The sequence below is a fragment of the Eleginops maclovinus genome, chromosome 22 (genome assembly GCF_036324505.1).
Source record: "Eleginops maclovinus isolate JMC-PN-2008 ecotype Puerto Natales chromosome 22, JC_Emac_rtc_rv5, whole genome shotgun sequence".
In the NCBI taxonomy this organism is placed as follows: Eukaryota; Metazoa; Chordata; class Actinopteri; order Perciformes; family Eleginopidae; genus Eleginops; species Eleginops maclovinus.
In genome coordinates this window covers 13,524,397-13,546,643 of record NC_086370.1, presented here as the reverse complement: position 1 = coordinate 13,546,643, position 22,247 = coordinate 13,524,397, and the positions used below count along the sequence as shown (strand labels likewise).

At 39.7% G+C, this 22,247-nt stretch overlaps 3 protein-coding genes across 6 annotated transcripts; all 3 read left to right on the top strand.

Annotated features, from left to right (window-relative positions):
* Nucleotides 1–10: 10 nt before the first annotated feature.
* Nucleotides 11–4,035, top strand: zdhhc16a (zinc finger DHHC-type palmitoyltransferase 16a). Of its 3 annotated transcripts, none has more exons than XM_063875626.1 (11): nucleotides 11–199; nucleotides 1,312–1,569; nucleotides 1,672–1,866; nucleotides 1,966–2,054; nucleotides 2,225–2,253; nucleotides 2,342–2,475; nucleotides 2,670–2,753; nucleotides 2,853–2,938; nucleotides 3,147–3,270; nucleotides 3,392–3,462; nucleotides 3,569–4,035. In XM_063875626.1, exons 2-11 carry the CDS (start codon nucleotides 1,336–1,338, stop codon nucleotides 3,669–3,671), a joined length of 1,149 nt encoding a protein of 382 aa, XP_063731696.1. In that variant the 5' UTR covers nucleotides 11–199; nucleotides 1,312–1,335; the 3' UTR covers nucleotides 3,672–4,035. The 3 variants fall into 3 exon arrangements, with proteins under 3 accessions (XP_063731696.1, XP_063731694.1, XP_063731695.1); XM_063875624.1 differs by lacking the exon at nucleotides 11–199 and adding an exon at nucleotides 613–807; XM_063875625.1 differs by lacking the exons at nucleotides 11–199; nucleotides 2,670–2,753 and adding an exon at nucleotides 614–807.
* Nucleotides 4,036–4,515: 480 nt separating this feature from the next.
* ubtd1a (ubiquitin domain containing 1a) lies at nucleotides 4,516–12,017 on the top strand. Of its 2 annotated transcripts, XM_063875633.1 has the most exons (5): nucleotides 4,516–5,916; nucleotides 6,340–6,426; nucleotides 9,941–10,168; nucleotides 10,656–10,841; nucleotides 11,040–12,017. In XM_063875633.1, the coding sequence occupies exons 1-5, from the start codon at nucleotides 5,865–5,867 to the stop codon at nucleotides 11,252–11,254; spliced, it is 768 nt and encodes a 255-aa protein (XP_063731703.1). In that variant the 5' UTR covers nucleotides 4,516–5,864; the 3' UTR covers nucleotides 11,255–12,017. The 2 variants fall into 2 exon arrangements, with proteins under 2 accessions (XP_063731703.1, XP_063731704.1); XM_063875634.1 differs by lacking the exons at nucleotides 4,516–5,916; nucleotides 6,340–6,426 and adding an exon at nucleotides 7,413–7,828.
* Nucleotides 12,018–12,579: 562 nt separating this feature from the next.
* rrp12 (ribosomal RNA processing 12 homolog) lies at nucleotides 12,580–22,002 on the top strand. The gene is made up of 34 exons (XM_063874790.1): nucleotides 12,580–12,819; nucleotides 13,677–13,900; nucleotides 14,162–14,245; nucleotides 14,366–14,442; nucleotides 14,547–14,652; nucleotides 14,742–14,858; nucleotides 14,965–15,103; nucleotides 15,215–15,342; nucleotides 15,434–15,532; nucleotides 15,618–15,709; nucleotides 15,813–15,924; nucleotides 16,036–16,136; nucleotides 16,224–16,338; nucleotides 16,418–16,560; nucleotides 16,648–16,769; nucleotides 16,859–16,923; nucleotides 17,005–17,167; nucleotides 17,259–17,413; nucleotides 17,601–17,668; nucleotides 17,779–17,872; nucleotides 17,967–18,125; nucleotides 18,235–18,315; nucleotides 18,414–18,519; nucleotides 18,621–18,728; nucleotides 18,811–18,968; nucleotides 19,055–19,146; nucleotides 19,524–19,676; nucleotides 19,771–19,943; nucleotides 20,046–20,156; nucleotides 20,236–20,282; nucleotides 20,395–20,473; nucleotides 20,639–20,706; nucleotides 20,799–20,881; nucleotides 20,976–22,002. The coding sequence occupies exons 1-34, from the start codon at nucleotides 12,681–12,683 to the stop codon at nucleotides 21,073–21,075; spliced, it is 3,861 nt and encodes a 1,286-aa protein (XP_063730860.1). The 5' UTR covers nucleotides 12,580–12,680; the 3' UTR covers nucleotides 21,076–22,002.
* The last annotated feature ends 245 nt before the right edge of the window (nucleotides 22,003–22,247 follow it).

Genomic DNA, 22,247 nt, shown 5'->3' with positions numbered 1-22,247 from the left:
TACCATGATCCCTTTCGATGTGATTCTGGCGCAGGCGCAGGCGCACTTGCTCTGGTTCTGGATTGGGATCTATTAACTGTCACAGAAGGTCCCTGATCCTGTTCTTCTTTTGTGTGCCAATAATTCAATTTTTGCTTCCCTTTTGGAAAAATGACAACGGGTGGGATGGTTTCGGCAGGATTTTTGCCATCATAGAACAGTGAGTATTCTCTCTAAAAATACGCAATGTTATTAGATATCATAACGCAGCACACAGCGTCGGGTATGCTAAGGAAAACACTGTGACATCCAGACACACGGGATTTTAGAGGCTTAGGACCCTTTCACAGGGTTGACAGCCATGTTTATTATGGTCACGTCATGTGTTATCGTTTTAAGTCACGATAGCTTAGCACGTATCTTTGTAATGGTCTTTTAATATACATTGGCACATATCATTGCCTGATGGTGTGAAGCTGAATTGCTGCTGCTGAGTTAAGTCAACTTTACTTCAGACCACTGCCGCTCTCAACCCCACCTCAGGTAACTGCACCCATCTCCACCTAACCCAGACTCCACCCTGGCTGGAATGCAGTAAAGCAACTAGTCTTTTAGCATTTTTAGCAGCCAGCCCTTTTCATTATTGCTTGTATTGTTACCGCTATACTTCCATTTTATTCACAAGCGAATGCTCTGGTTTGTTCATCCAGCAGCTACACCGTTAATTTGATGAGTTTAAAGTGTCAGGTGGCAAAGACAGATGTGGTGAGTGTTGAAAACAACTTAACTAACGAAGGAAAGTTCTCAGGCTCGAAAGCTCAGGGTTTGGTAAGTTATGGTATGATGAATTAGATACATAGAGCTGAAACTACTTCAATAATCTATTAACGTTGTGTGTTAATCATTTGTCAAACTTTAAGTAGGATCTTTAAGCTTAGTTAAAGGTAATATTTGTTGGTATAGTATTGTTTCTCAAACAATTGCACATTGCAAGAGATCATTTGTACTAGGCTACTTTGTACATGGTATGGTATATACCAAACAATTAAATGGATTTCACGAGAAAATAGAAAACAGAAAACAGGTAATTCAATAATAAATGCAACCCTTCAGTCTTTTTTGACATAGTATCTTCCTTTGTTATGACCCCAGTAAAATAACACAGATCCTACACTGGATTGCAAGTTGAAATGACTTTGCATGTCCATTTATTTATTGATGGCTACATGCAATTAGTGTTACAATTTATTCAAATACAATTTATTATATTTGACTAATTTAAACTAAATCTGGTTATCTTTTTGTTTATTAGTTTCTTTATTTTATTTTCAGGTGTGTGCATATTACAAATGCAGAATGCGGTGGTGTCCCAGCTCATCATTCCACCTGCTGCGGTGTGTGCGGTTACGGACATGTACCAAGAGAAGAAGAAACACACTGCCACTGTGGAGTAGGGAAATATGGGCTTACATCAGATTGCTAGTGCAGTCATTTTACTTTAACTCCTTCACAAACTCAGATGTGGTTTTCGACTCAGTCTTTGAGCCAGTGTTTTGGGCCGTGGATTATGTCACACGCTGGTTTGGCACGGTGAGTGTGTGTTTGTCTGCGTCCTTTCATTAGTTTTTCAAGATTTTCAAGTTTTTTTCTCAAGAAGGTTTTCTGTGGGTGTCCCCTTTCTTTGTACTACAGGTATTTGTTTTTCTCGTGGTGGTACTGACCAGCTCCATCTTGGCAATAGCCTACCTGATCCTACTGCCTATGGTCTTCCGCACATACTCCACAGCATGGATTACTTGGCACGTTTGCTATGGACACTGGAACCTTGTCATGATTGTTTTTAATTACTACAAAGCCACCATGACTGCCCCTGGATACCCACCTACAGTAAGATCTTGACAACACTTTTCTACATGTAGCTCCACTAATCTGGTCCTGAATTATGCTTGAATAAGTAATGCAAAAAATATATATCTTTTGAAATAGGTAAAAAATGACCATCCGTTTGTGGCAGTCTGCAAAAAATGCATCATTCCCAAACCAGCAAGAACACATCACTGTGGTATCTGTAACCGGTGAGTCAATTTGGATCATTTCTTTGACCACCAAAAGCTACTTTATTTAGATATTTTCACATATTTTGTGATTTATACAATATTTAGAGAAATTGTTTATTTCCTCATGTTAAGCAAGAAAAATTATTGTCTATACGTTTCTGACTGAATACTTTCTTTTGCCTTTGCAGATGTATTCTGCGAATGGACCATCATTGTCGTATCCTTTGTGCTAACATTATCTCAATTTTCTTTATTTTATATGATAACGAATGGATTGTGGTTTTTCCCTAATGTCCCCATCTCAGCCTGGTTGAATAACTGTGTGGGTTATTTAAACCACCGTTACTTCTTCAACTTCTGCCTCTTCATGACCTTGGGATGTGTTTATTGTAGCATCAGTGGCAGAAACTTGTTCCTGGATGCATACAATGCTATTGAGGTAAGATGCTCACACTCGCATTGTTGGCCTGATCAGGGTTTTGCCCTTGCAATCATTGTTAGGTATTCGGTATAGGTCTGTTATTTTTCCTCCATGCCTGGTGTCTTTCTCTGCGGGGCTTCACTGTTCCTTATTAACACTGCCCTGTTTCTGTCTTTAACACTTGGGTTTGTGTATGCGGGCTGTTCCATTAGCGCTTTAAACATATGGATGTGGAAAAGCCGGGGGTACCAGTGACAGGGATGGGAGTTCTCATAGGGCTTCTCCCACCTGGCCAGGTAGAATCTCAAAGTACACATAGAGGATTTATAAATAAGCTTATGTGTTGTTATTATCTTTTAATTATGTAATATGTCCCCTTTTGCATTTTTCTCAAGACCAACTATCAAACAGCTGCACCTCCTTACACCTTTAAGGATAAGATGATTAATAAGAGCATCATCTATATGTGGGTGCTTACCAGGTAAAATCTGCATTTTATTTGGACACTTGTTAACATAGGACAATGCCATCTAGTACAAGTTCATACTAACAAATTCAAAGCAAGAACTGTGTATGAAGTTCACACTGAAAGAAATACAGTGTTAACAGTCAGTAGTTTATATTGTGACATGGAAGTTGTCTAGTATTGTCTGGCAGAGTATCAAATAAAACGTTATTTGTTGTTTTAGCACTGTGGCTGTGGCCCTGGGAGCTCTGACCTGTTGGCATGCAGTCCTCATATCCAGAGGAGAGACCAGCATCGAAAGACACCTTAACAGCAGAGAAAAAGAACGAATGGAAAGTCGAGGACGGGTCAGCATGATTATTTATGAAAAACATTTAGGTTGGGATAAGTTGGGGGATTTATTTTAAATCGTCGTCAAAAACCTCCTATTAAAACAAACAATTCTTTTGTAAATGTTCTCTCTGCCAGATTTACAAAAACCCTTTTGACTATGGAAGGCTAAATAACTGGAAAGTCTTCTTTGGTGTGCAGAAGAGAAGGTGTGTGTCCCCTATAAGGATTTTCTGTTAAGAAATTCATGCATCATCAATCATCAACTTAGCCTTGCTCTTCTTGTAACATGTTCTGCTTTATCTTTGTCATCAGTCACTGGCTCACACGGGTTCTCCTTCCCTCTGGACACACCCCACCTGGGGACGGTTTGACATGGGAGGCATTCCCAGTTAAGAAGGACTTAATACCTGTATGAGAGACTCTAATGGGGTATCCTTGGAGCCTATTTTCAGCAGTCTTTGCTATGTACACTGTGGTTATCTGACTGGTTGGCTTAAAGGGTCCTTGCATGGTGGCTTCACACAGCTGAAGAAATGGGATAATATCAACCTCCAATACCTCATAAACTTACAGTGGCATTGCTCATGATTTGACAGTCTACATTTTTCTACAAGTAAAGGGGCAAGGTATCATGGATGGTTTAGTCTCCAACAGGTTTCACAAACAGGTCTTTCTTGACTCTAAGCACTGTAAATACTGCAGAACCAAGAAAATGTATTATTTATCTGTATTTTGTATCGTAAGTTAATCAATCTTTATAAATTGCTTTACTTAAACAATGTGTCGCATTGAATATTCCGATATTATTTAACATGGACATTGCATTTTAAAATGAACAAACAAACTACAGCTCAGGAGTTATGTCACACTGTTGCTTACACAGACAGACCCACATACATGCTGCTGGTAGAGGGGGATTTTTGAGATGCAGATTTTTTATGCAGATTCATATGAATATGTTAGAACAGAAACGAGCAGTAAGGATACACACCGATAAGAAACAAATGAAGAGAGGAGACATAAAAATGTTCCCCTCCTAATGGAGCAAAATCCAGCTAGCATTAAAATGATTCCAAGAAAAATACATGATATCATATTTTGTATGTAATGCCTTTGATAGAGCAGGCAATCAGAACATGAATGGTGTGCTTGTCAGTTACAGGTTTGAGGCAACAGAAAGAGATGGCAGATAAAGGGACAAAAGATTAAGGGAGGGTAACAGATTTTAGCTGGTTTCCAACCCTCTTCACGCTGCCACCACTCGTCACATCCCCCACTCTGTCTGAAACAGACTACACACACGTACACACAGACCTGTCAGTATTCACTCCAGCAGATGTCAGTGTTCAACATGTCAAGGTTGGACAGAAATTGTACAGTGTGTTTCAGGGATAAAATTAAGTGACACATTAGTGTCACTTAATCTAAACATATAAACATTATTATTAAATAATAAGGAAAAAACATGTGTTTAGATGTTTCCTAACAAACAATAGCTTTTATATGTTATAGGTAAAATGAACACTGTTCATTTATTTGGACTCTTTCTTCTACTGTACCTGCATATGTTAGAGTTAAATGGTTGTGATTGCATGGGCGCTCAGTGTGACATGCTACTATGAATGCTTGGTGTTGAATTATAATGGCCAGCCCAAGTTTTGGCTAAGCATAATTTATGTGGTGCAAAAATATCCATCAAAGTCTTTGCTGACATATGTACAAAAGATACAAAAGTGCAGTCCAAGGCTCCCCAACAATGCAACATACAATTAATACATAGAAAGAAAAATGAAATTCAAGAACTGTAGCTAATTAGTGGTTAAGGAAAGTGTGCATTTGTAAAATAAACTAAAATAAAACAGAATGTAAAATTAAACACTGTACAGTTAATAGTCCATTTTGTAATATTATACTGTTGTGGACTGTAAACAGATATGCACTGGGAACATAAAGTAAATAACTGCAAATTCCTGATATTATTTAATTAAAAAAAGGGGAAAATGTATTCTGTGTGTAAGGTAAAGACACGTAGTTTAACATTGATAATCACACCATGACAAATACTTCCGCCTTGCATTTCAGACTAAAAGCTCTGACAAAACATTTGTTTCTAAACTTGATTGATTGATTAATTGCTCAATAACTCCTAACATTTATTTAAATGTCTTGATATCACCCAACTTAATCTAATGGCAGTTTTTATTTTCTCCCAAAAAAAAATTCCAATTATTTTCCTTTGCTTTTCTGAAGGGGTCATTTATCAGTTTCCGCTTTTATTTTGATGAGTTTGAAGCTCAGAGGTAAAGCAGTAGAACATAATTCGTCTAAACTGCGCATGCGTGCTGACAAGGATTTATTCTAGATCAGTGCCAACGGATTGTGCGGGTGATCTGCATTCATTTTTTTTCCCGGGGATAAAAAGGGAAATTGATGGCTGGTTTTGTTATTTTTTATTTTTTAAGGAAGCTGTTAAGATTTTCCTGAGGCTCTGAAGGGCCTGACTGGTCCCTAGCCCGTCAGCTGCCCTCAGTCTACTGTCAAACCATTGCCTCGCATCTCCTGCTGATCGTTGCATCAGGCTGATAACTTCACTTGGAAGCAAGTTTGGATGTGGCACGCCAACTGCAGACGAATGCATAATTTAGCAGACTGGATTTCCGGTAGGCAAAATGATTTACATACTTATAAAAAAAGATACTGACATAGCATAACGCATGTGGTTAAGAAGCCTACCAAATAACTCCAATCGTAATAGCCTACATGATAAATTACAAAAAGGTTACCTAAATTGTAATAGTACCCTACATTGCAATGGAAATGGAAAGTCAGAGCAACGGCGACATTAGGTCCAAGCTCTTGCCCCCTGTCAGCTGGCAGTACACGTGACGTAAACATCGCAGGTTGTCTGACCTCACAGGAACAAGGAGTGCTGAGCTGTCATTATTCCCTGATGATGCTCTATATATAGGCACCTGATTCAAAATGATTATCAACTGCTTTGTATCGCACTTGATCACATGTTTAAAGCATTTACAGCAAATGTAGATACTGAGGATATATATTTTTTTTAATGTTTATTGAAGGGACGGTGATGGGAGGCTGTGTGGGCAGGAGTAGGATGGATGGACAAGGGAGTGCCCGAAGCTCAACAAGAAGCAAAAAACGTGGAGGTAAGAAGCTGGAACACATTTGGACCTCATTTCAGCCTGTCAGTTTCATAAAGGCCTAACTTAAGATTTGTGTGAATGCATAAGAAACACAAAGTTATTATTAAATATTATTAAACCAGAAGCTGTGAATAGAGAGTGCTGTTAGAAGTGAGATGAAAGGTGGTGATAATATTAGTTTGAGACAGCCTGCAAATATTCTCGAAATACCAACACTGTTTAATTAAATCCAATTGTTATATTATTATAGCTTAGTGTCAATTGCTTCTTTTATGAAGTATTAAAATGCAAGTTACACATCAGACTTCTTTGGAATACATCAGACACATTATGATATCAATCACTTTGTCTGAACCAGCACAATGCTGCAATTTTTATGAGAAGACGAATCATTAACAATTTATGCATTTGTGATAAAATGCAGGTTGGGGGTTGGATTCCCAACTACACCCTTGTTGCATTGACGTCTTCATCAGTCTGAGAGCTTACTGTCTCAGGTGTTAAATGTTTCAGGCCTCATGGCTTAGTCATGTGTCTAATCTCTGCTGCGCTGAAACGACAGTGTTTTATATAAACACTGGTCAATCCATTCCTTGTGGAAAAAACGTCTGTGCACTCAACTGGATTGTCATGCATTATGTATGGAGCAACAGTAGCAGTGGCCTGCACACAGAGTTTTCAAAGTTTGACCTACTTAGTGTATGATTTGCCATTTGATGTCCTGCTGAAAAATATATTCCCTCACAGATCATGTTCAAAGACTTTTATATTTGTGAGATGCAACCACAGTAGGCTCCAGTAATGAACTGCTTGGCTTTTTCTTGGTGGACAGACAGCCATTGAAATAAATATTTGCATTAAACTATAGTAGCATCAATGAACAATAAACCATCACATGTTGAGCCCGAACGCTAGCTTCACCTTCAGACTTTAACAGACTGACAGGGTTTATAGTTTTTTAATAGGTTTAGCATGTTGCTTTGGGTATTTCTATCCTCTAAATAGAGCTGATAGGATTAGGCCTCTTGTGTAAAGAAGCTACCTTCTGTCTAGGACACTCAACTTTACCTCTTTCCATTAACTGATCCTGGGATATTTTGAGGTTGCATGTTGTTGGGAGGGATATAAGTGAAAGGTAGTGTGGTCATTAAGTAACTGGGCAGTTGCCACAACAGAAAACTGAGCTCTTATTTAGAGTTTGCTCATTGTGGCAAAGCAGGTTGTTGTCTCTTCAGTTGATCCGCAACAAGCTGGTTCTTCTTGGTTGGCGTCTTTAGGGCATTAATGCAGACTTTTACCTGACTCGCATCAAAGCTCAGAGTAAGAACAGCTATGGGAGTACCAAACTCCAGGGAATATGACTACTATCACACTCCAAACACACCCTTTAGGATTTTGCTGAAAAGTAAGTATAGATTTGTGTGTGGCCTGAAAGAAATGCCTTCATGTTTTCATGTTAGCGGTGGTTTTACACTGTGCTTCGCCATGATTTCTCCCAGAAGGTTTTGTGTATGTTGAGTTCAAGATTGTATGCACTGTTGATGCTTTTGTTTTTGTATTATTGTTTTGAGGGTTACAGGCAATGTTTGCTGTGGATGAAAAAAGAACACAAGGCTAAAAATGACATTAAAAAGAGAAAGAAGTCATAACAGTAGTTGATAAACTCCACCTTGCTGCCTCTGACTGAAAGAGGTATGCGGTTCAGATGAGATGCTTGTTCATGCTTCTGAGTTAATATATATTTTTCAATATTCAATATGTTTAAACAACTAGTCAATCAAAAGAAAACTAATCTTACCAACTATTTGGATGATCAATTCTTTGTTAAAGTAATATGTCTTGCTTTTTTATGTCAACATTAAAAATGATTATCTTTGGGAATTCGACAAACAAGACCTTTAAAGCCTCACCTTGGCCTTTTGAAACTGGATAAATATTTTTCACTTTTTTTCATTTTTTAGACAATTGATTACTGGTTGTAAGAGAAAATAACTACATTTAGATCATACTTTTGAATATTAACTAACTAAGTTGTATTAGTGGTAATTAAAAAAGTTAACCAATGCCTGTTTGGTATATTTTAGTTTAGTTTTCCATCCGTCACAAATGTTTAACCTTGAAGAAAACTCACTCACCTTAAGGTCGAGGTAGCTAGGCTTACAGCTGTCAAAGCTCTCTGTTACTGTACACTTACAGTCATGTTTACTTAATTCCTATAGCAAGGAGGTTGGTAAAACATTCTTCAAATATTGCAGGTTGTCATCACTGATTAAACATCCGTTTCATAATAAGCACAAACCAAAAAGGGACTAGCAGTAAAGATATGTTATGTATGCTGAAATCAAACATGTCTTGTTTGGTGTGTGATGTGCTATGGGGTCATGACTTAAAAATATCCCAATAACCCTCTTAGCTAAAAGACATGTAGGCTAAGACCCATGTTAATGCAATTATGTAATATTAATAACACGGGATCAGATGAATATAGAGCATAATCTCTACTGCAGTTTCTTTTCTTGTAATTATGGCTTAAAACTGAGAAAAAAGATCATCTCTAAACATCATGTTGTCACTTTTACCTTCATATGGTGGCCTGTATTGTTAATGACACAACATTATTTAAATCTGTGCATATTTGGTGATGGGAATGGCAACTCATATCTAACTTATTGGACAAATGTAGACTTGTATTCTTGTTATGCAACATTTAGCATCAGAACATATATTTGAACAAAGTAAAGCCTACTTTGCAGAAGTTATGAAATCATGATCGATTTGTAAACGCTTTGTTTTTATATTTCCGTGTGCTTGTTGTTTACGACTTAGGTCTTTTTCCGTGCTTTCATTGGCCAGAGAGTGCTCATCTCTCCAACCAATGCCTTATGGGATGGGTACAGATAAATCCTGTTATGTAGAACCTGATTACTGCCTATAATCCACTGATGTGTGCTTGTCAATGTGAGTGCATGGCAGTGCACATGCACATTCTCGTTACCAGCCACGTCAGTAATCCACAGTACCATAAATAATCACTTTTTTTTCTCTTTCTTTCTGAATAAAATTGACTTTCTTTGTATGCTGGTACAGTGGATGTAACGTATGCCAGCGTGGACCAAAACGCTAAAGATCACAGTGAAAGATTCTTAGGAAGAGCCTTTTTGTCCTTATCTGACCTCAATGGAATTAACATGACCAATTGTACATAACATAATAAAGTTATACAACATTCAAAGCATTTAAAAATGTCCTGAGTCAAACTGGCATCCATCTAATAACTAATCTGATTTATCAGAGCTACACTTCCTGATACTTGGTTTCACTGCCTTTTGATCTGTTGTACAGTAACTGTTATAGCAATGGACATTTTTTCTTTGGATGCAGATAGTTACTGTTGTTTCTGGCACCTTTTTAAAAACTAAACGTGTTTTAGGATAACTATCCAACAGAACATGGCTCTGATAAAATATGAGCTCTGTCTTATGATCAGATTTCAAATCAGTCTTATATTTTCTTTCAGGACGCAATGAGCCCCTTAAGAAGGAGCGTCCAAAGTGGAAGAGTGAGTACCCTATGACCGAGGGCCAGTTGAGGAGTAAGAGGGATGAGTTTTGGGATACGGCTCCTGCCTTCGATGGAAGGAAAGAGATCTGGGACGCACTCAGAGCAGCCGCCCTTGCTGCAGAGTGCAATGACCTGGAGCTAGCACAGGCTATAGTGGATGGAGCCTGCATTACTCTGCCACATGGTATGAAACCACTCGCACATGCACACTTGGCCTTTCAGAGGTAGAAATGTTCTTTATCCAGCTATTAATTGTAATAAGCCGTACATGTCCTGGAACCTCCAGCTCAGATGCATACACTCAGTCTAGTAATTCTCAAAATGTCAAAGGATAATTTCCTGAATCCCATGCATCAGTTGTCCAGAGATTACTGTTGTAATAGTTACATAATAGTCCCAGTGCTGCGTGACCACTCTGAATGGATTGGTGCACAAAAAGCAACGGCAGAGTTAAATGAAAAAAAACATTTATTTGCTTTTATGCTTTTAGTTCAAGGACATTGGTGTTGTTTATGTAAAAGTGATGTTAGTTAACATAATGTAGATGTCATGGCAACATACAGTACGTCCTGTGGTTTATTGAAGTAGAAAAGGGTATCAGGTTAAAATGTGTTGATGTTACTCATAAAAAGATTTTTGGTGATTTATGTTGTCCATTTTTCCCTCTGCAGGCTCTCTCACAGAGAGTTACGATGAACTGGGAAACCGCTACCAGCTCCCTGCCTACACCTTAGCCCCACCTGCCAACCTCATCTCTGAAACGTCCAGTGAGTGCAAAGTCTCTGACCCCTCACAAAAACAAGCTCAACCCGCTCCATGCAGAGAAGAGTTCCAGCTGCGGGTGCGATTGTCATCAGGTAAGAAACCAAGAGTATGACCTAAATTTAAATACACTGTATATTATGACCTCTAAATATACCGAACTACATGCTATGCAGCTTACATACATATGACATTTCAGCACATCTTGGCTAGAGACTGATTTATAATTCATAGCTTTTCAGTGCCTCTTTAGATATATGTGTCAACCCTTTTATACCTTGTGGTATTCTTAGGACAGGATGTGCGTCTGACAGCCAGCATGGCCGACTCCATCGCTGAGCTAAAGAAACAATTGGAAGTGGAGGAAGATATCGCTGTGACCCGCCAGAGGTGGTTCTTTTCTGGGAAGATCCTGACTGACAAGACTCGCCTTCAAGACGCCAAGATCCAGAAGGACTTTGTGGTCCAAGTGATCGTCAACATGAACCCTCCAGTCATAGCTAATTGAGGACTCTGAGTGAGTGAGTGAGTGGGCTACAATAAAAAGAAAATAATAAAGGACGTGCCAGAGAGGGGGGCAGGAATAGGAGTAGGGATTTGAATCATTTTCCAGTTGGCACTGCTTTGGAATTTTGTGTACATTTTTATATAAGAAATATTGCTTTTATATTGCTCCTTTTTGTATTTTTTCCTTTTTCCAAATCAAGTAAGAATATTGAAGAGCACTGAAACACTTTAGATTAAAAGTAGTGTCCTAGGATGCACATTCCACGATCTGTCTGTCTGTTTGTCTCACTGTCTGTTTCTCTGTTCGTGTGGACATCAACTCAGTTCTGTTGTTTACATGGTCCCAACTCTTGTCAGGTGTGTTTGTAATTGTGCTTAAACTGAATACTGTTTGACTGTGGCCAGGGTCCAAATAAGGGAAATACAATCCCCTTCTTCTTTTCTATTTTTAAAGATTTCTGTCATGCTATTAGAGAAGTAGAGGAAGGACGGCAGAACATTTTGGACAAACAGAAACATGTAAATATCAGTTTCCATATGTGTTGTAGGGTTCTGATACAATGTGCACACTTTATTTTCAATTCAAAACTGTATATTTTTGTTAAAGACACAGAATGTATGAAGGCACCTTTCTAAAAGGTAATAAGAGATGATCAGGTTTGTTTTTTATTTCATCCCTCCAAACAAAATACTGACATTTGTGTAAAATATGATGCTCACTGTACTTGAATAACTTATCAATAAATATTGTGAATTTAAAATCATTCTCTGCTTTCATGATTATTAATGCATCACAAGTCTCTAAAGTTGTAACTTATCCCAGAGCATTGATCCCAAGGTAGATCTGGGGCATCATATTCATTTTCCCCTGTTGCTGTGCAGTCTGGTTACTAATCTGTCAATCCTTCAAACAACAAATGACATTATAAGAAGAAAAAGGTGGCCAAACTGTTTAAACCTCAGGATCAAGGCCGTACATTTTGATGTGAAGAAGTGTAGAAATGGATCTGTTTATGGGGTCACAAATCACACATTTTACCAGAGGAAGAACAGACATTTGTCATAGTGCTGCTTTCAATCCCTTTATTTTAATGACAAGGATGTTTTACAAAACGTGATGGGGAAATATTTATATTATTTAAAACGAAAAACAAGCAACAGAAAGTCAGTCAGATGGAGAACAAAAAATAGCAAGATTTAAAAAATGTTGTAGCCTTTTTGTATCGTTTTCACTGTTTATTATATGTAATGTTTATTATTGAGTGTGCTGTTTAGATGATCCTTTACTGAACGGCGCCATCTATTGGCAACACAACAACAAGAGCAGGTCGGACACGCGAGGACACCCGTGACGTCATTTGGTATGCGACAGCGTCATCTGGAGCTGCACACAGTTTGGGGTATCGTGATTATTTTCAACCCCGAAAATGGTCAAATCGGGGAAACTTCGATCTGGGGCTGGGACGAAACTAAAGCGATGGAAGAAGGGACACAGCAGCGACTCAAACCCGGAGACTAGTCGTTTCCGGCAGGCTGCTAAAAGCCGCTTCTTCAGCCGACCCTCCGGTAAGCCTCCCGTTAACATTACACGTGGGTCTGAGGCTACTGCTAACTTTAGCAAGCGTCAGCCATTTAACTTGCAGCTAACTTCACATGGAATGCCATTAAGTATTGATCATCAACCTCAATATAGTTGGCAATGGAAAAACGTTCTAAATATCCTTCTGTCTTTTCCCATTGGTCTTTTTTAATAACACTGTCAGTTAAAATGTTGCTTATTCATGATAACAACTGCTGAGTGTTTGTCGCTGAGAGACACGCTATGTTTATCTGTCGATAAAATAAGATCACCGTTAATATTGCTGATGTCGTGCAGGCAGCACCTTAACTGACAGTATTGACAATAAAATGTAAGATCTTTTTTTAATAATTGGTCAGAGACGTACAGTTTTACGATGGTTTACTTTTTGTTATTAATGCATTTAATAATTGTACATTACATCTAATATTTGCAGTTATACTTTTCTTGCATTTTAACAGTCTTTATGATATATATATTCTGCATTGTTATTATTATTGCTTGATTTTTGTACAAAGTACAACCATTGTGTTACACAATTTGCAGTTAATGACTGCCAGAAGTCGAAAAAAAAGTACACTTTCTGTAAGTTTTGTCTCCACTGTATTTCAGGAGCGTATTGCCTTCAGTCTAATCCTCAGTCAAATAAATGCCTGTTTTTTTTTTAGTCAAGGTTATTTGCAAACACCAAACCTTAAAATGACTTGTTTAAATATCACTGTATGTTTATCATCCTTATTCCTCCCCATTGTCCTTAAATGCGGAAGCTAAATATAAAAAAGGGTTGTGTATGTGGAAGTTAGCTTAATGTAATGGTATGCCTCTCCATCTTTTTCCCCCACAGGGAGGAATGATCTAACAGTTGATGCTCTTAAGCTGCACAATGATCTACAGGCAGGTCCGCTGGAGATCGGCAGCCGTAAGGATGCTTGCATGGAAGAGGAGCCCGACGAGGCGTTTTCAGATAGGACTTCGGGTACCTTCCTCAGTGGCCTGTCCGACTGCTCCAACCTGACCTTCAGAAAGGTGCAGCGCTACTGGGAGTCCAACTCAGCTGCTCACAAAGAGGTAGGCACTCCACTGACGCTACATTCACACAAAACCCCATCGATAAATATCTTTATTAGGGTAACTTGTAATGAAATCCAGTCTTTTTGGTGCAGTCAAAACACCTTTTTGCATTTGGAAGAAAAGCTAAAACTTTGGGGGTATCTTTGAGAACTTCTTGATGATATTTGTAGTTGATTTAATGGTACAAACCCTATACTTTCAAGTGTATACCTGAAAATCCAAGATCTTTTCTAAATTCTCTGCGGATTGTCCTCCCAGATCTGTGCGGTACTGGCAGCTGTCACAGAGGTGATCCGTGGCCAAGGGGGAAAGGAGACTGAAACAGAGTACTTTGCTGCTTTGGTGAGTGCTGCTTTTAAAAAGAACATTTACTAAGACATTATGAAATAACAGTATGTGTTGTAGGTTACAATAAACTTTGGAGTTGTATGTGAAAATGCATTGTGTTTGTGTTTATGGTAGATGACCACTCTAGAGGTTGTGGATACAACCGAGTCTCAGGCTGCAGTGGCATACCTCCTCAACCTCGTCATGAAACGGTTGGACTTTTATAATTATTGTCGCCAAAACAAAACTCCCTATGTCAAGACTAATGGGTTATGACTTGAAATGATTTCCATCTGATTGGTGTTTTATTCTCCAGGGTTCCTGCTCCAGTGCTCATGTCTAAGTTCTCTGACACCACCAAGGCTCTAATGGATGTCATGTCTAAACAGGCCACGTCTGAGTCTGCTTCGGCTCTTAGATGGGTGAGTACTTTTCTGTCTATTTATCTATTTATATTGTTCAATGATGAAAACTGCAGCATGGATTGAGTTTGTCAAAACTGCATTTCTAGATCCTGTCATGCCTGGCCACTTTGCTGAGGAAGCAGGATGTATCTGTCTGGACTTACCCATCTACTATTCAAGCTTACCACGGACTTCTCAGCTTCACAGTGCACAGCAAACCTAAGGTCGGTCTCACAAGCCTGCCAGTAACCACCTGAGAAGTATTGAATAGTGAATAAGACAGAACATTTTCAATTGATTTACATTTTTTGTCCGCTTTTCCTTTTTTAGGTCCGTAAAGCAGCACAGCAAGGTGTTTGCTCAATTCTCAGAGGTAGCGACTTCCTGTTTAGAGATAATGCTCCGACCCATCACCCTGCTGCAGGGACCACAGCCAAGTTCTGCATGAAGGAAATGGAACAGGCAGGAGGTAAGACAAACACTCATTATTTCTTTTGATTGTGGGATATTAAATAGTTTTAAATATGCTTTTGAAGTTGTCCTGTAAATTGTAGTTTAAGTAATGTTCTTAACCCTTCAGGCAGCAAAGAGGACACCACCACTCTTCATGTGCTCGGTCTTCTGAAGGAGTTGATGGGGACGTTTCCCCTGGGAGCAGTCAAGTCCTGTTGTGAGACTCTGCTGCGAGTGATGACACTCAGCCATGTGGTGAGAACTTAAAAACATGCATAGGTGCAGCCTTTGTTCATCTACATGGATACACAATTTTAGTTCCTAACGAGGCATTTTCTGTCTGTAGTTGGTGACAGCGAGTGCAATGCAAGCCTTTCATAGGCTTTTCAGCGGGAAGCCAAATGCGGCAACCCTCTCACCAGAACTCAACGCACAGATCATCACGGTGAGAGAATCCAAATGAAACAAACATGGAAAATGAATAACACAAGATGTGGTTTGAAAGCTAATATGCCATTTCTTATCCTCAGGCTCTGTACGACTACTTGCCCAGTGAGAATGACCTGCAACCGCTGCTGGCCTGGCTTGCTGTCATGGAGAAAGCACATGTTCACCTGGCAGGGTAATAAAAGGTTTTCTCAAAGTATCATCACATTTGTTTTGTTATTGCGTGTTTTCCAGTCAGATTAGAAAGATCGATCAACAGTTTGTGTGTCTTTGTGTAGTTTGCAGAGTTCTTTGAGTTTGGGTCACCTCCCTCGCCTCTTTTCTGCTGCCATGTCCTGCCTACTGTCACCTCATACACAGGTGGTTTCTGCAGCCACCAATACTCTAAAGGTAATGACATTATCCATGCACATTGATTAACTCTACTTGACAAATCACTTTCATTTTTTTAACAGTGTATGCGGGGACCATATTTGGTAAAATGTTGTTTATCTGTTTCAGACTTTGTTGACTGAATGCGTTGCCCCTCACATGGAGGAAATGGGCATGATCACTGGCACAGCCTCTGCAGGAAATCCCTCCTATGTCTGCAAAATGTTTCGGTAAGCACCCTGGTCTCAGTCTTATCCACATTTCCATTTAGAGTCTTCGTGTGAATGCTTACACTGTTAAATGTTTCTGTGTTTCAGCATCGTAGAGGAAGGATTGTCCTATCGCTACCATGCCTCCTGGCCATTTGTGCTGCAGGTTCTGGGTTGCTTCTACCGGGCAACAGGGAAACGCGCTCACCCCATCATGACGAAGGTAAAGCCACTTGCATTTGTAGATTATTGTGAGTTAGAGATAAAACTTTGCCTGAGTCTTTGTGTTGTGTCCTGGACAGTCCCTTCAGTCTCTGGCAGACCTGCGCTCCACTCCTCATTTCCCCTTCAGCGGTGAGTTGGACCTGGCTATAGGAGGCGCTGTAGAGAGCATGGGGCCTGAAGTGGTGCTGGGTGCTGTGCCTCTCAACATCACCGGCTTTGAGTAAGTGGGGTTTAACATGGAAACACAGTGGAGCAATGTTCCTGTCTTTAAAGTGGTTCAACTGACTGTTGCTTTTTTTGTCGCCAGGGATGACTTGGAGTTCCCACGCAGCTGGATGATCCCGGTCATACGGGATCACGTGAAGAACACTCACCTCGGTTTCTTCTCTTCTTATTTCCTCCCTCTGGCTTCCACACTCAAGCAGAGAGGTAAACACGTGTGTAATGCTTGGGTGAATGTGATGCCTAGGTTGCCTTTTTATGTGTATTAACTTAAATAACTTTGTTTTGCGTTGTAGCTGAAGAACTGGGGCAAGCAGGACAGAAACTAGAGGCCAAAGTCTACGGCACATTACAGACACAGGTAGCTCTACACAGACATATCTTTGATGGATTCACAGTCAAGAGTTTTCTTTAAGGTGCATGTCTGTATGCTTCCTTTCAGATTTGGACCATGCTTCCTGGTTTCTGTACATGTCCTGTAGACCTGCTGGTTTCGTTCAAAGGCTTAGCCCGCACACTCGGTACGATTATTAACGAGCGGCCAGACCTGAGGCTCACCGTGTGCCAGGCTCTACGGACTATCGTCAGCAAGAGCTGCTCTACTGGTAGGAAGACACTCGAAATGAGAGACGACACATAAAATATACTTACAATCAAATCATTCTAAAACCCTTTGTGTGTGCTTTATTTCTGTAGAGGAAGAAAAGGCTGAAGTGGGCCGCTTTTCAAAGAACTTCCTGCCAATCCTTTTCAACGTGTACGGCCAGCAGCCTGCAGCTGGAGAGTCCTCCACCTACAGGATGGCCGTACTAGACACCATCAAGGTCTACCTAACTGTCACTGATATACAGGTCAGTTCAGTTTGTTCACATTCAGCTGCTTGCTCTCTTGTGGTGCAGTGACACACTTCATGTTTGTTTACATAGTTTATGTTTAACTATGATTTTATTAAACACAGCATCAGAAAAAAAGAGTATTGTCTGTGATGGGCCATATTTCTTATGCCTGCGTATAACTAATCAAAACGATCGTCCTTAGCTGGTCGTCACGTTCCTGCAAAAAGCCACAGACAAACTGAGCAGCACGGACACAACAGGGTTCACACGGTAGGACATCAATACAGATATATTGCTGTTGAATTATGTTTTTCTTATCAGTTCATTATATTTTTAATAAAAAAGGCATATTTGAGTTAAACTTTCTATCTTTCTCTCAGGCTTTCAATGATGGACCTTGTGGTGGCCATGGCGCCCGCAGTTGATGAGGCCACCATGACTAAAACCTTTGAGCTGATAAGGCCATATTTGGAGGTAAGGGTATACAGAGTGTGCTTAATGGCATGTTCAGTTTTTAATTAAACAACATATAACAAAATATATTTCTTCATGTTTTGTTTGTTTGTAGTCCAAAGAGGCAGGCATGCAGAAGAAGGCATACCGTGTGCTGGAGGAGATGTGTGGAGGAGAGAGCGAGGAGTGCAGATCTTTTGTCGGGGCCAATCTTGAAACACTCAAAGTGGTCTTGCTTGATACTCTGAAAAAGGCCTCATCGCCAGCAAAAAGGGTAAGGCTGCTGTTTAGAGAGAAATAAAATCAAACCAACTCTAAGTTTGATTGTATTTTTTTTATTATGCTTTCTGATTTTATCTTTTATTTGTATTGCTCTTGCTCAGCCAAGACTCAAGTGTCTGATCCACATTGTGAAGGGACTCACTGAAGAACACAAAGACTTTATCCCAGCCCTGTTGCCAGAGGTAAAGACACACATGAAAACAAATACATTGATACTGACATTATAAGACGTATATCGTACTGATGTTCATAATTTTCATGTGGTCGTTGTCTCGGTCAGGTGATTATATGCACCAAGGAGGTGTCTGCTGGAGCACGTAAGAATGCCTACACTCTGCTGGTGGAAATAGGAAAAGCATTTGTCCGCTTCTGTGGAAACACAAAAGGTAACACGTCTGTCTGCCTTCTGTTTTGTATATGGGGATGCATATTTCTCAAATAAAACATTTGTTTAAAAATACTAATGGAGTATGTGGCTCTTATTCAGATGCCTTGGAGCAGTATTTGATGCTGGTGTACGCAGGACTCACAGGCTCCGTCACCATGATCACCTGTACAGTGTTGGCTCTAACTCGACTGATGTTTGAATACAAAGGTAGGTCTGCTGACTTTCACTCATTTCCTGTTGGTGTTTTGAATGCTGTGATCCACATTGTCTGTTTTGATTTCTTCCCCAGACGCAATAGACATGAACTCCAGAGAGCAGCTGCTGCACAACATCTGTCTGCTGCTTTCCTCTCGTACCAGGGAGATAGTCAAAGCCGCCTTGGGCTTCATCAAGGTCATCCTCTTCATCATGGACCCCAAGACGCTTGCATCACATGCCTCTGTCATGGTAAGCATTGTCACTATTGATACTAATTTTTACTGTACGAGACAGTTGTGCCCTCATTTAATACAGATGTGCCTCTCTGTGATCAGATGGAGGGAGTTGGGAACATCAAAGATGATGTGAGGAGGCACTTCAGAACCAAACTGAAGAACATCTTCACTAAGTTCATCAGAAAGTTTGGGTGAGTGCTGGTTTATAAGCATCAGCTGGGCACTTAAAGTTTACTGCAGAAGATGTGATGGTCTGTAATAATGCATGTCTAATGTCCAGTTGTTGTTTTGAATTTCACATCGGCTTGCTTGTTCCTGTTTCTTTTGCACTCCTAAAGCAGTGCCATTATATTACTATTACTTCAACAAAAATATAAATCACGGTGTTTTTTATAATGTGCTATTTGTGGAACGTTTGTTAGAACATTTGGGATTAATCGTAAAGTTGCTTTTAAAAAATATATATTTTAAGTTCGTCTTCTAGCAAGAAAACCAAAGCCCTCTTTTTGTAAACACAACTGATTAAAGCCCATTTGTTCATGTGTCTGATTCTCTGCTGTTTTTCCAGTTTCGAGCTAGTGAAGAGCATGCTGCCTGCAGAACATCATAAGGTGCTTGCAAACATCCGCAAGGCCGAGGCTCGCACCAAGAGGAAGAAGCAGGTAGCAGATCAGCACGATGATGAGAGCGAAGATGAAGAACCTAAATCAAAGAGCCAAAGGTACACACCTTTTTTCTCAACCAAAGCCCTGCATTTTCCCATAAATTTCTCCCTTTTCCTTTTAAACAAAACACTTCTGTCTTCCCCTCTCTAGTATTGAGGACATCCTTGCAGAGTCGGACAGTGATATGTCAGAGGATGAAGGAAAGACTCGTAAAGCGCAGACGAAAGGAGGCAAACCACAGAAAGCACGGGCCTGGCTCAAAGAAGGAGAGGAAGATGACCCACTTAACTTCCTGGATCCTAAGGTTTCCCAGAGAGTGCTAGGTAACATACTGTCTTTGCAGAGTTTTCAGCTTTATTTCTAAAACAAAAAAAGTGTACACTCTACTGTGGTGGAATTTTTAACGTGTTTTTGTGTTTATTTAGCCACCAACCCAAAACTGAAAAAGAGTGCAAAGGTTGAGCATAGTTTCAAGGTGACATCAGACGGACGGCTGATCATCAGAGAGGATGACGAGGACGATGGAAAAGATGACGGTAATAGGAATCCTTTAGTTAATATAACCGTCTTGTACCTTGCTTTTTGTCTGAACAATGACCCGTTAATGTCCCACAGACGAGGGAGAGATGAAGGATATCTTAGAAGAGGCTGGAGTCAAGAGTGTGAGTACCTGTGTTTTTATATATGTGACACAGTCATGTTGTAGCGCTGTTGGTTCTGTAGGTTTTTTTTTACTGCTGTTTTAATTTTAAAACATTTTTTTATTACCTTCAGAAAAAAATACAGAAAAGGAAGTTCAGAGATGACAACATGGATGATGACATGGACGTTGAGCCACAGCTCAAATATAAAGGTAAGACTGGTACCAAACATCCTCAGAGATAAAACGGCTTAAGCATTAAGGGGATTGCAATAAGCCTAGGTGCTTATTGCAATGACATGCTGCTGGATTGGCAAGCATGTCATGTCCGTCTGAAATTCTGATTGAGACTAAGCAGCATATGTTCTTTGTTCTCAGCTGGAGGTTCTGGTATTCACAGACCCCTGAGAGGAAGTGAAGACACTGGGGCAGAGTACAAGTCAAAGGTGAGCAGCCGGGGTTTAGAAACGCACTGCAGGAGTTTCTGGTTTAGAAATGATCATTCTGAGTGCCTGTTCTTTTATTTTTCTTCTCTTAGAAAGGAAAAGGAGACGTAAAGAAAGTAGGAAAGCATGATCCTTACGCTTACATCCCTCTGAAGAAGTCCCAGCTCAATCGCAGGTAACTAAATTCACTCCTACATTCATCCTCAGAAGGAATTAGTTTATATGAAAATATCAGATGCTTACATATTTTATTCGTTGTGCGTTTACAGGAAGCGTGCCAAACTACAGGGCCAGTTTAAGGGCATGGTGAGAGGAGCCCAGAAGGGGGCGCTGTCTGGAAAGAAAATGCAGAAGAAGAGGAAAGCCTGAAGAACATCCTTTTATTACTCAATGGACTCTAAATGTGTTGTGCGTGTGATGGTGTGTTCATAAACATACTAAAATGCGGATACACACCGTTATGTCTGTGTCTGTCGGTGTGCCATTCAGACAAGCTCATTGAAGGTGAAACCAGTTTGTTTTTAAACTGTTCCTTCTCCCGAAGCTTATGAAATGCTCTGACGTCCTTTAGCTTTAAGGGCTTTTTGCTTTTAAAAAACAATCACTCACCTGTAATCTATTGTTTATGCAGCATTTATACCCCCTCTTTCCTTCAAAATACATATATTTATGTGCGAACATTAATAAGGAGATGGACAATAAGACTGGTTTGAGAAATCCTAAATTCTGTTTGTTGTTGTGTTCTTTTGTCAGTTGAGGGTGCTATAGACAGCGAAAAAGAGTGAATGCATTTTAAGGTGATTTAATTGAAATAAGATACCTTTTTTTTAACTGAGAAGATAAAACAATATTTCCTTTTTAACTTTCGATATCGGAAACCCGGTTATTTAAAACCCATTGTGAGTTTTTCCATGCGACAGTGTGCCTTCAGTGCAGCCGCTTAAAGACATGGAGAGAGAAGCTGTAGGTTGTTGTTGTGCAGGGTCAGTGAACATACCATTAGCCTCGTGTGATTCATTTCCCCAGATGGATTGCAGCAAAATGATTCATAGCAACCTCCTAAACGCACTCTTTTGTGTCCGAGCTCAGTGTGTCAGTCAGCGTCTCAGAGGAGGGAAGCAGATGTCCACGACTCATTCAGGACATTCTCAGAGCGGGCATCATCAGCAGAGCGATAAGTGTGTATTATAGGGGCTTCAGAAAGTATTCTGTTTCTACTTTTGTTGATAATGAGTTATGTCAGTGCAGTGATGTTACAGGAATGACTTTCAATAAACCTAAAAGCAATGAAAAATATTACAATTTAGTTTTAATTTTTTTAAGGCTAACTATATACATGTCATTGTTTATTAGTGTCTTGAGTAATAGGTTTAATTAAATAATGTGCTTACATTACATCACCACATATTGCATCCTGCAATATTCAATTAACTAATGAATGTCATTATGTTGCACTGACTGCAATCTGTGTCTGAGCTGATTCACAGTATGACTACAAACTCCTACTGTAATATAGTACCATGTTTTTTAAAACTTAAAGA

Excerpts from the sequence above, each read along its gene's own strand:
- zdhhc16a (XM_063875624.1), top strand. The coding sequence starts at position 709 with ATGAGTTTAAAGTGTCAGGTGGCAAAGACAGATGTGGTGAGTGTTGAA. Across the intron at positions 2,254-2,341 it reads GCGAATGGACCATCATTGTC|CCTGGTTGAATAACTGTGTG; the intron begins GTATCCTTTGTG and ends TCCCCATCTCAG. Across the intron at positions 2,939-3,146 it reads TATATGTGGGTGCTTACCAG|CACTGTGGCTGTGGCCCTGG; the intron begins GTAAAATCTGCA and ends TTGTTGTTTTAG.
- ubtd1a (XM_063875633.1), top strand. The coding sequence starts at position 5,865 with ATGTGGCACGCCAACTGCAGACGAATGCATAATTTAGCAGACTGGATT. Across the intron at positions 6,427-9,940 it reads AAGAAGCAAAAAACGTGGAG|GACGCAATGAGCCCCTTAAG; the intron begins GTAAGAAGCTGG and ends ATTTTCTTTCAG. Across the intron at positions 10,842-11,039 it reads GCGGGTGCGATTGTCATCAG|GACAGGATGTGCGTCTGACA; the intron begins GTAAGAAACCAA and ends TGGTATTCTTAG.
- rrp12 (XM_063874790.1), top strand. The coding sequence starts at position 12,681 with ATGGTCAAATCGGGGAAACTTCGATCTGGGGCTGGGACGAAACTAAAG. Across the intron at positions 16,561-16,647 it reads CTCAACATCACCGGCTTTGA|GGATGACTTGGAGTTCCCAC; the intron begins GTAAGTGGGGTT and ends TTTTGTCGCCAG. Across the intron at positions 18,729-18,810 it reads ACTGATGTTTGAATACAAAG|ACGCAATAGACATGAACTCC; the intron begins GTAGGTCTGCTG and ends TTTCTTCCCCAG.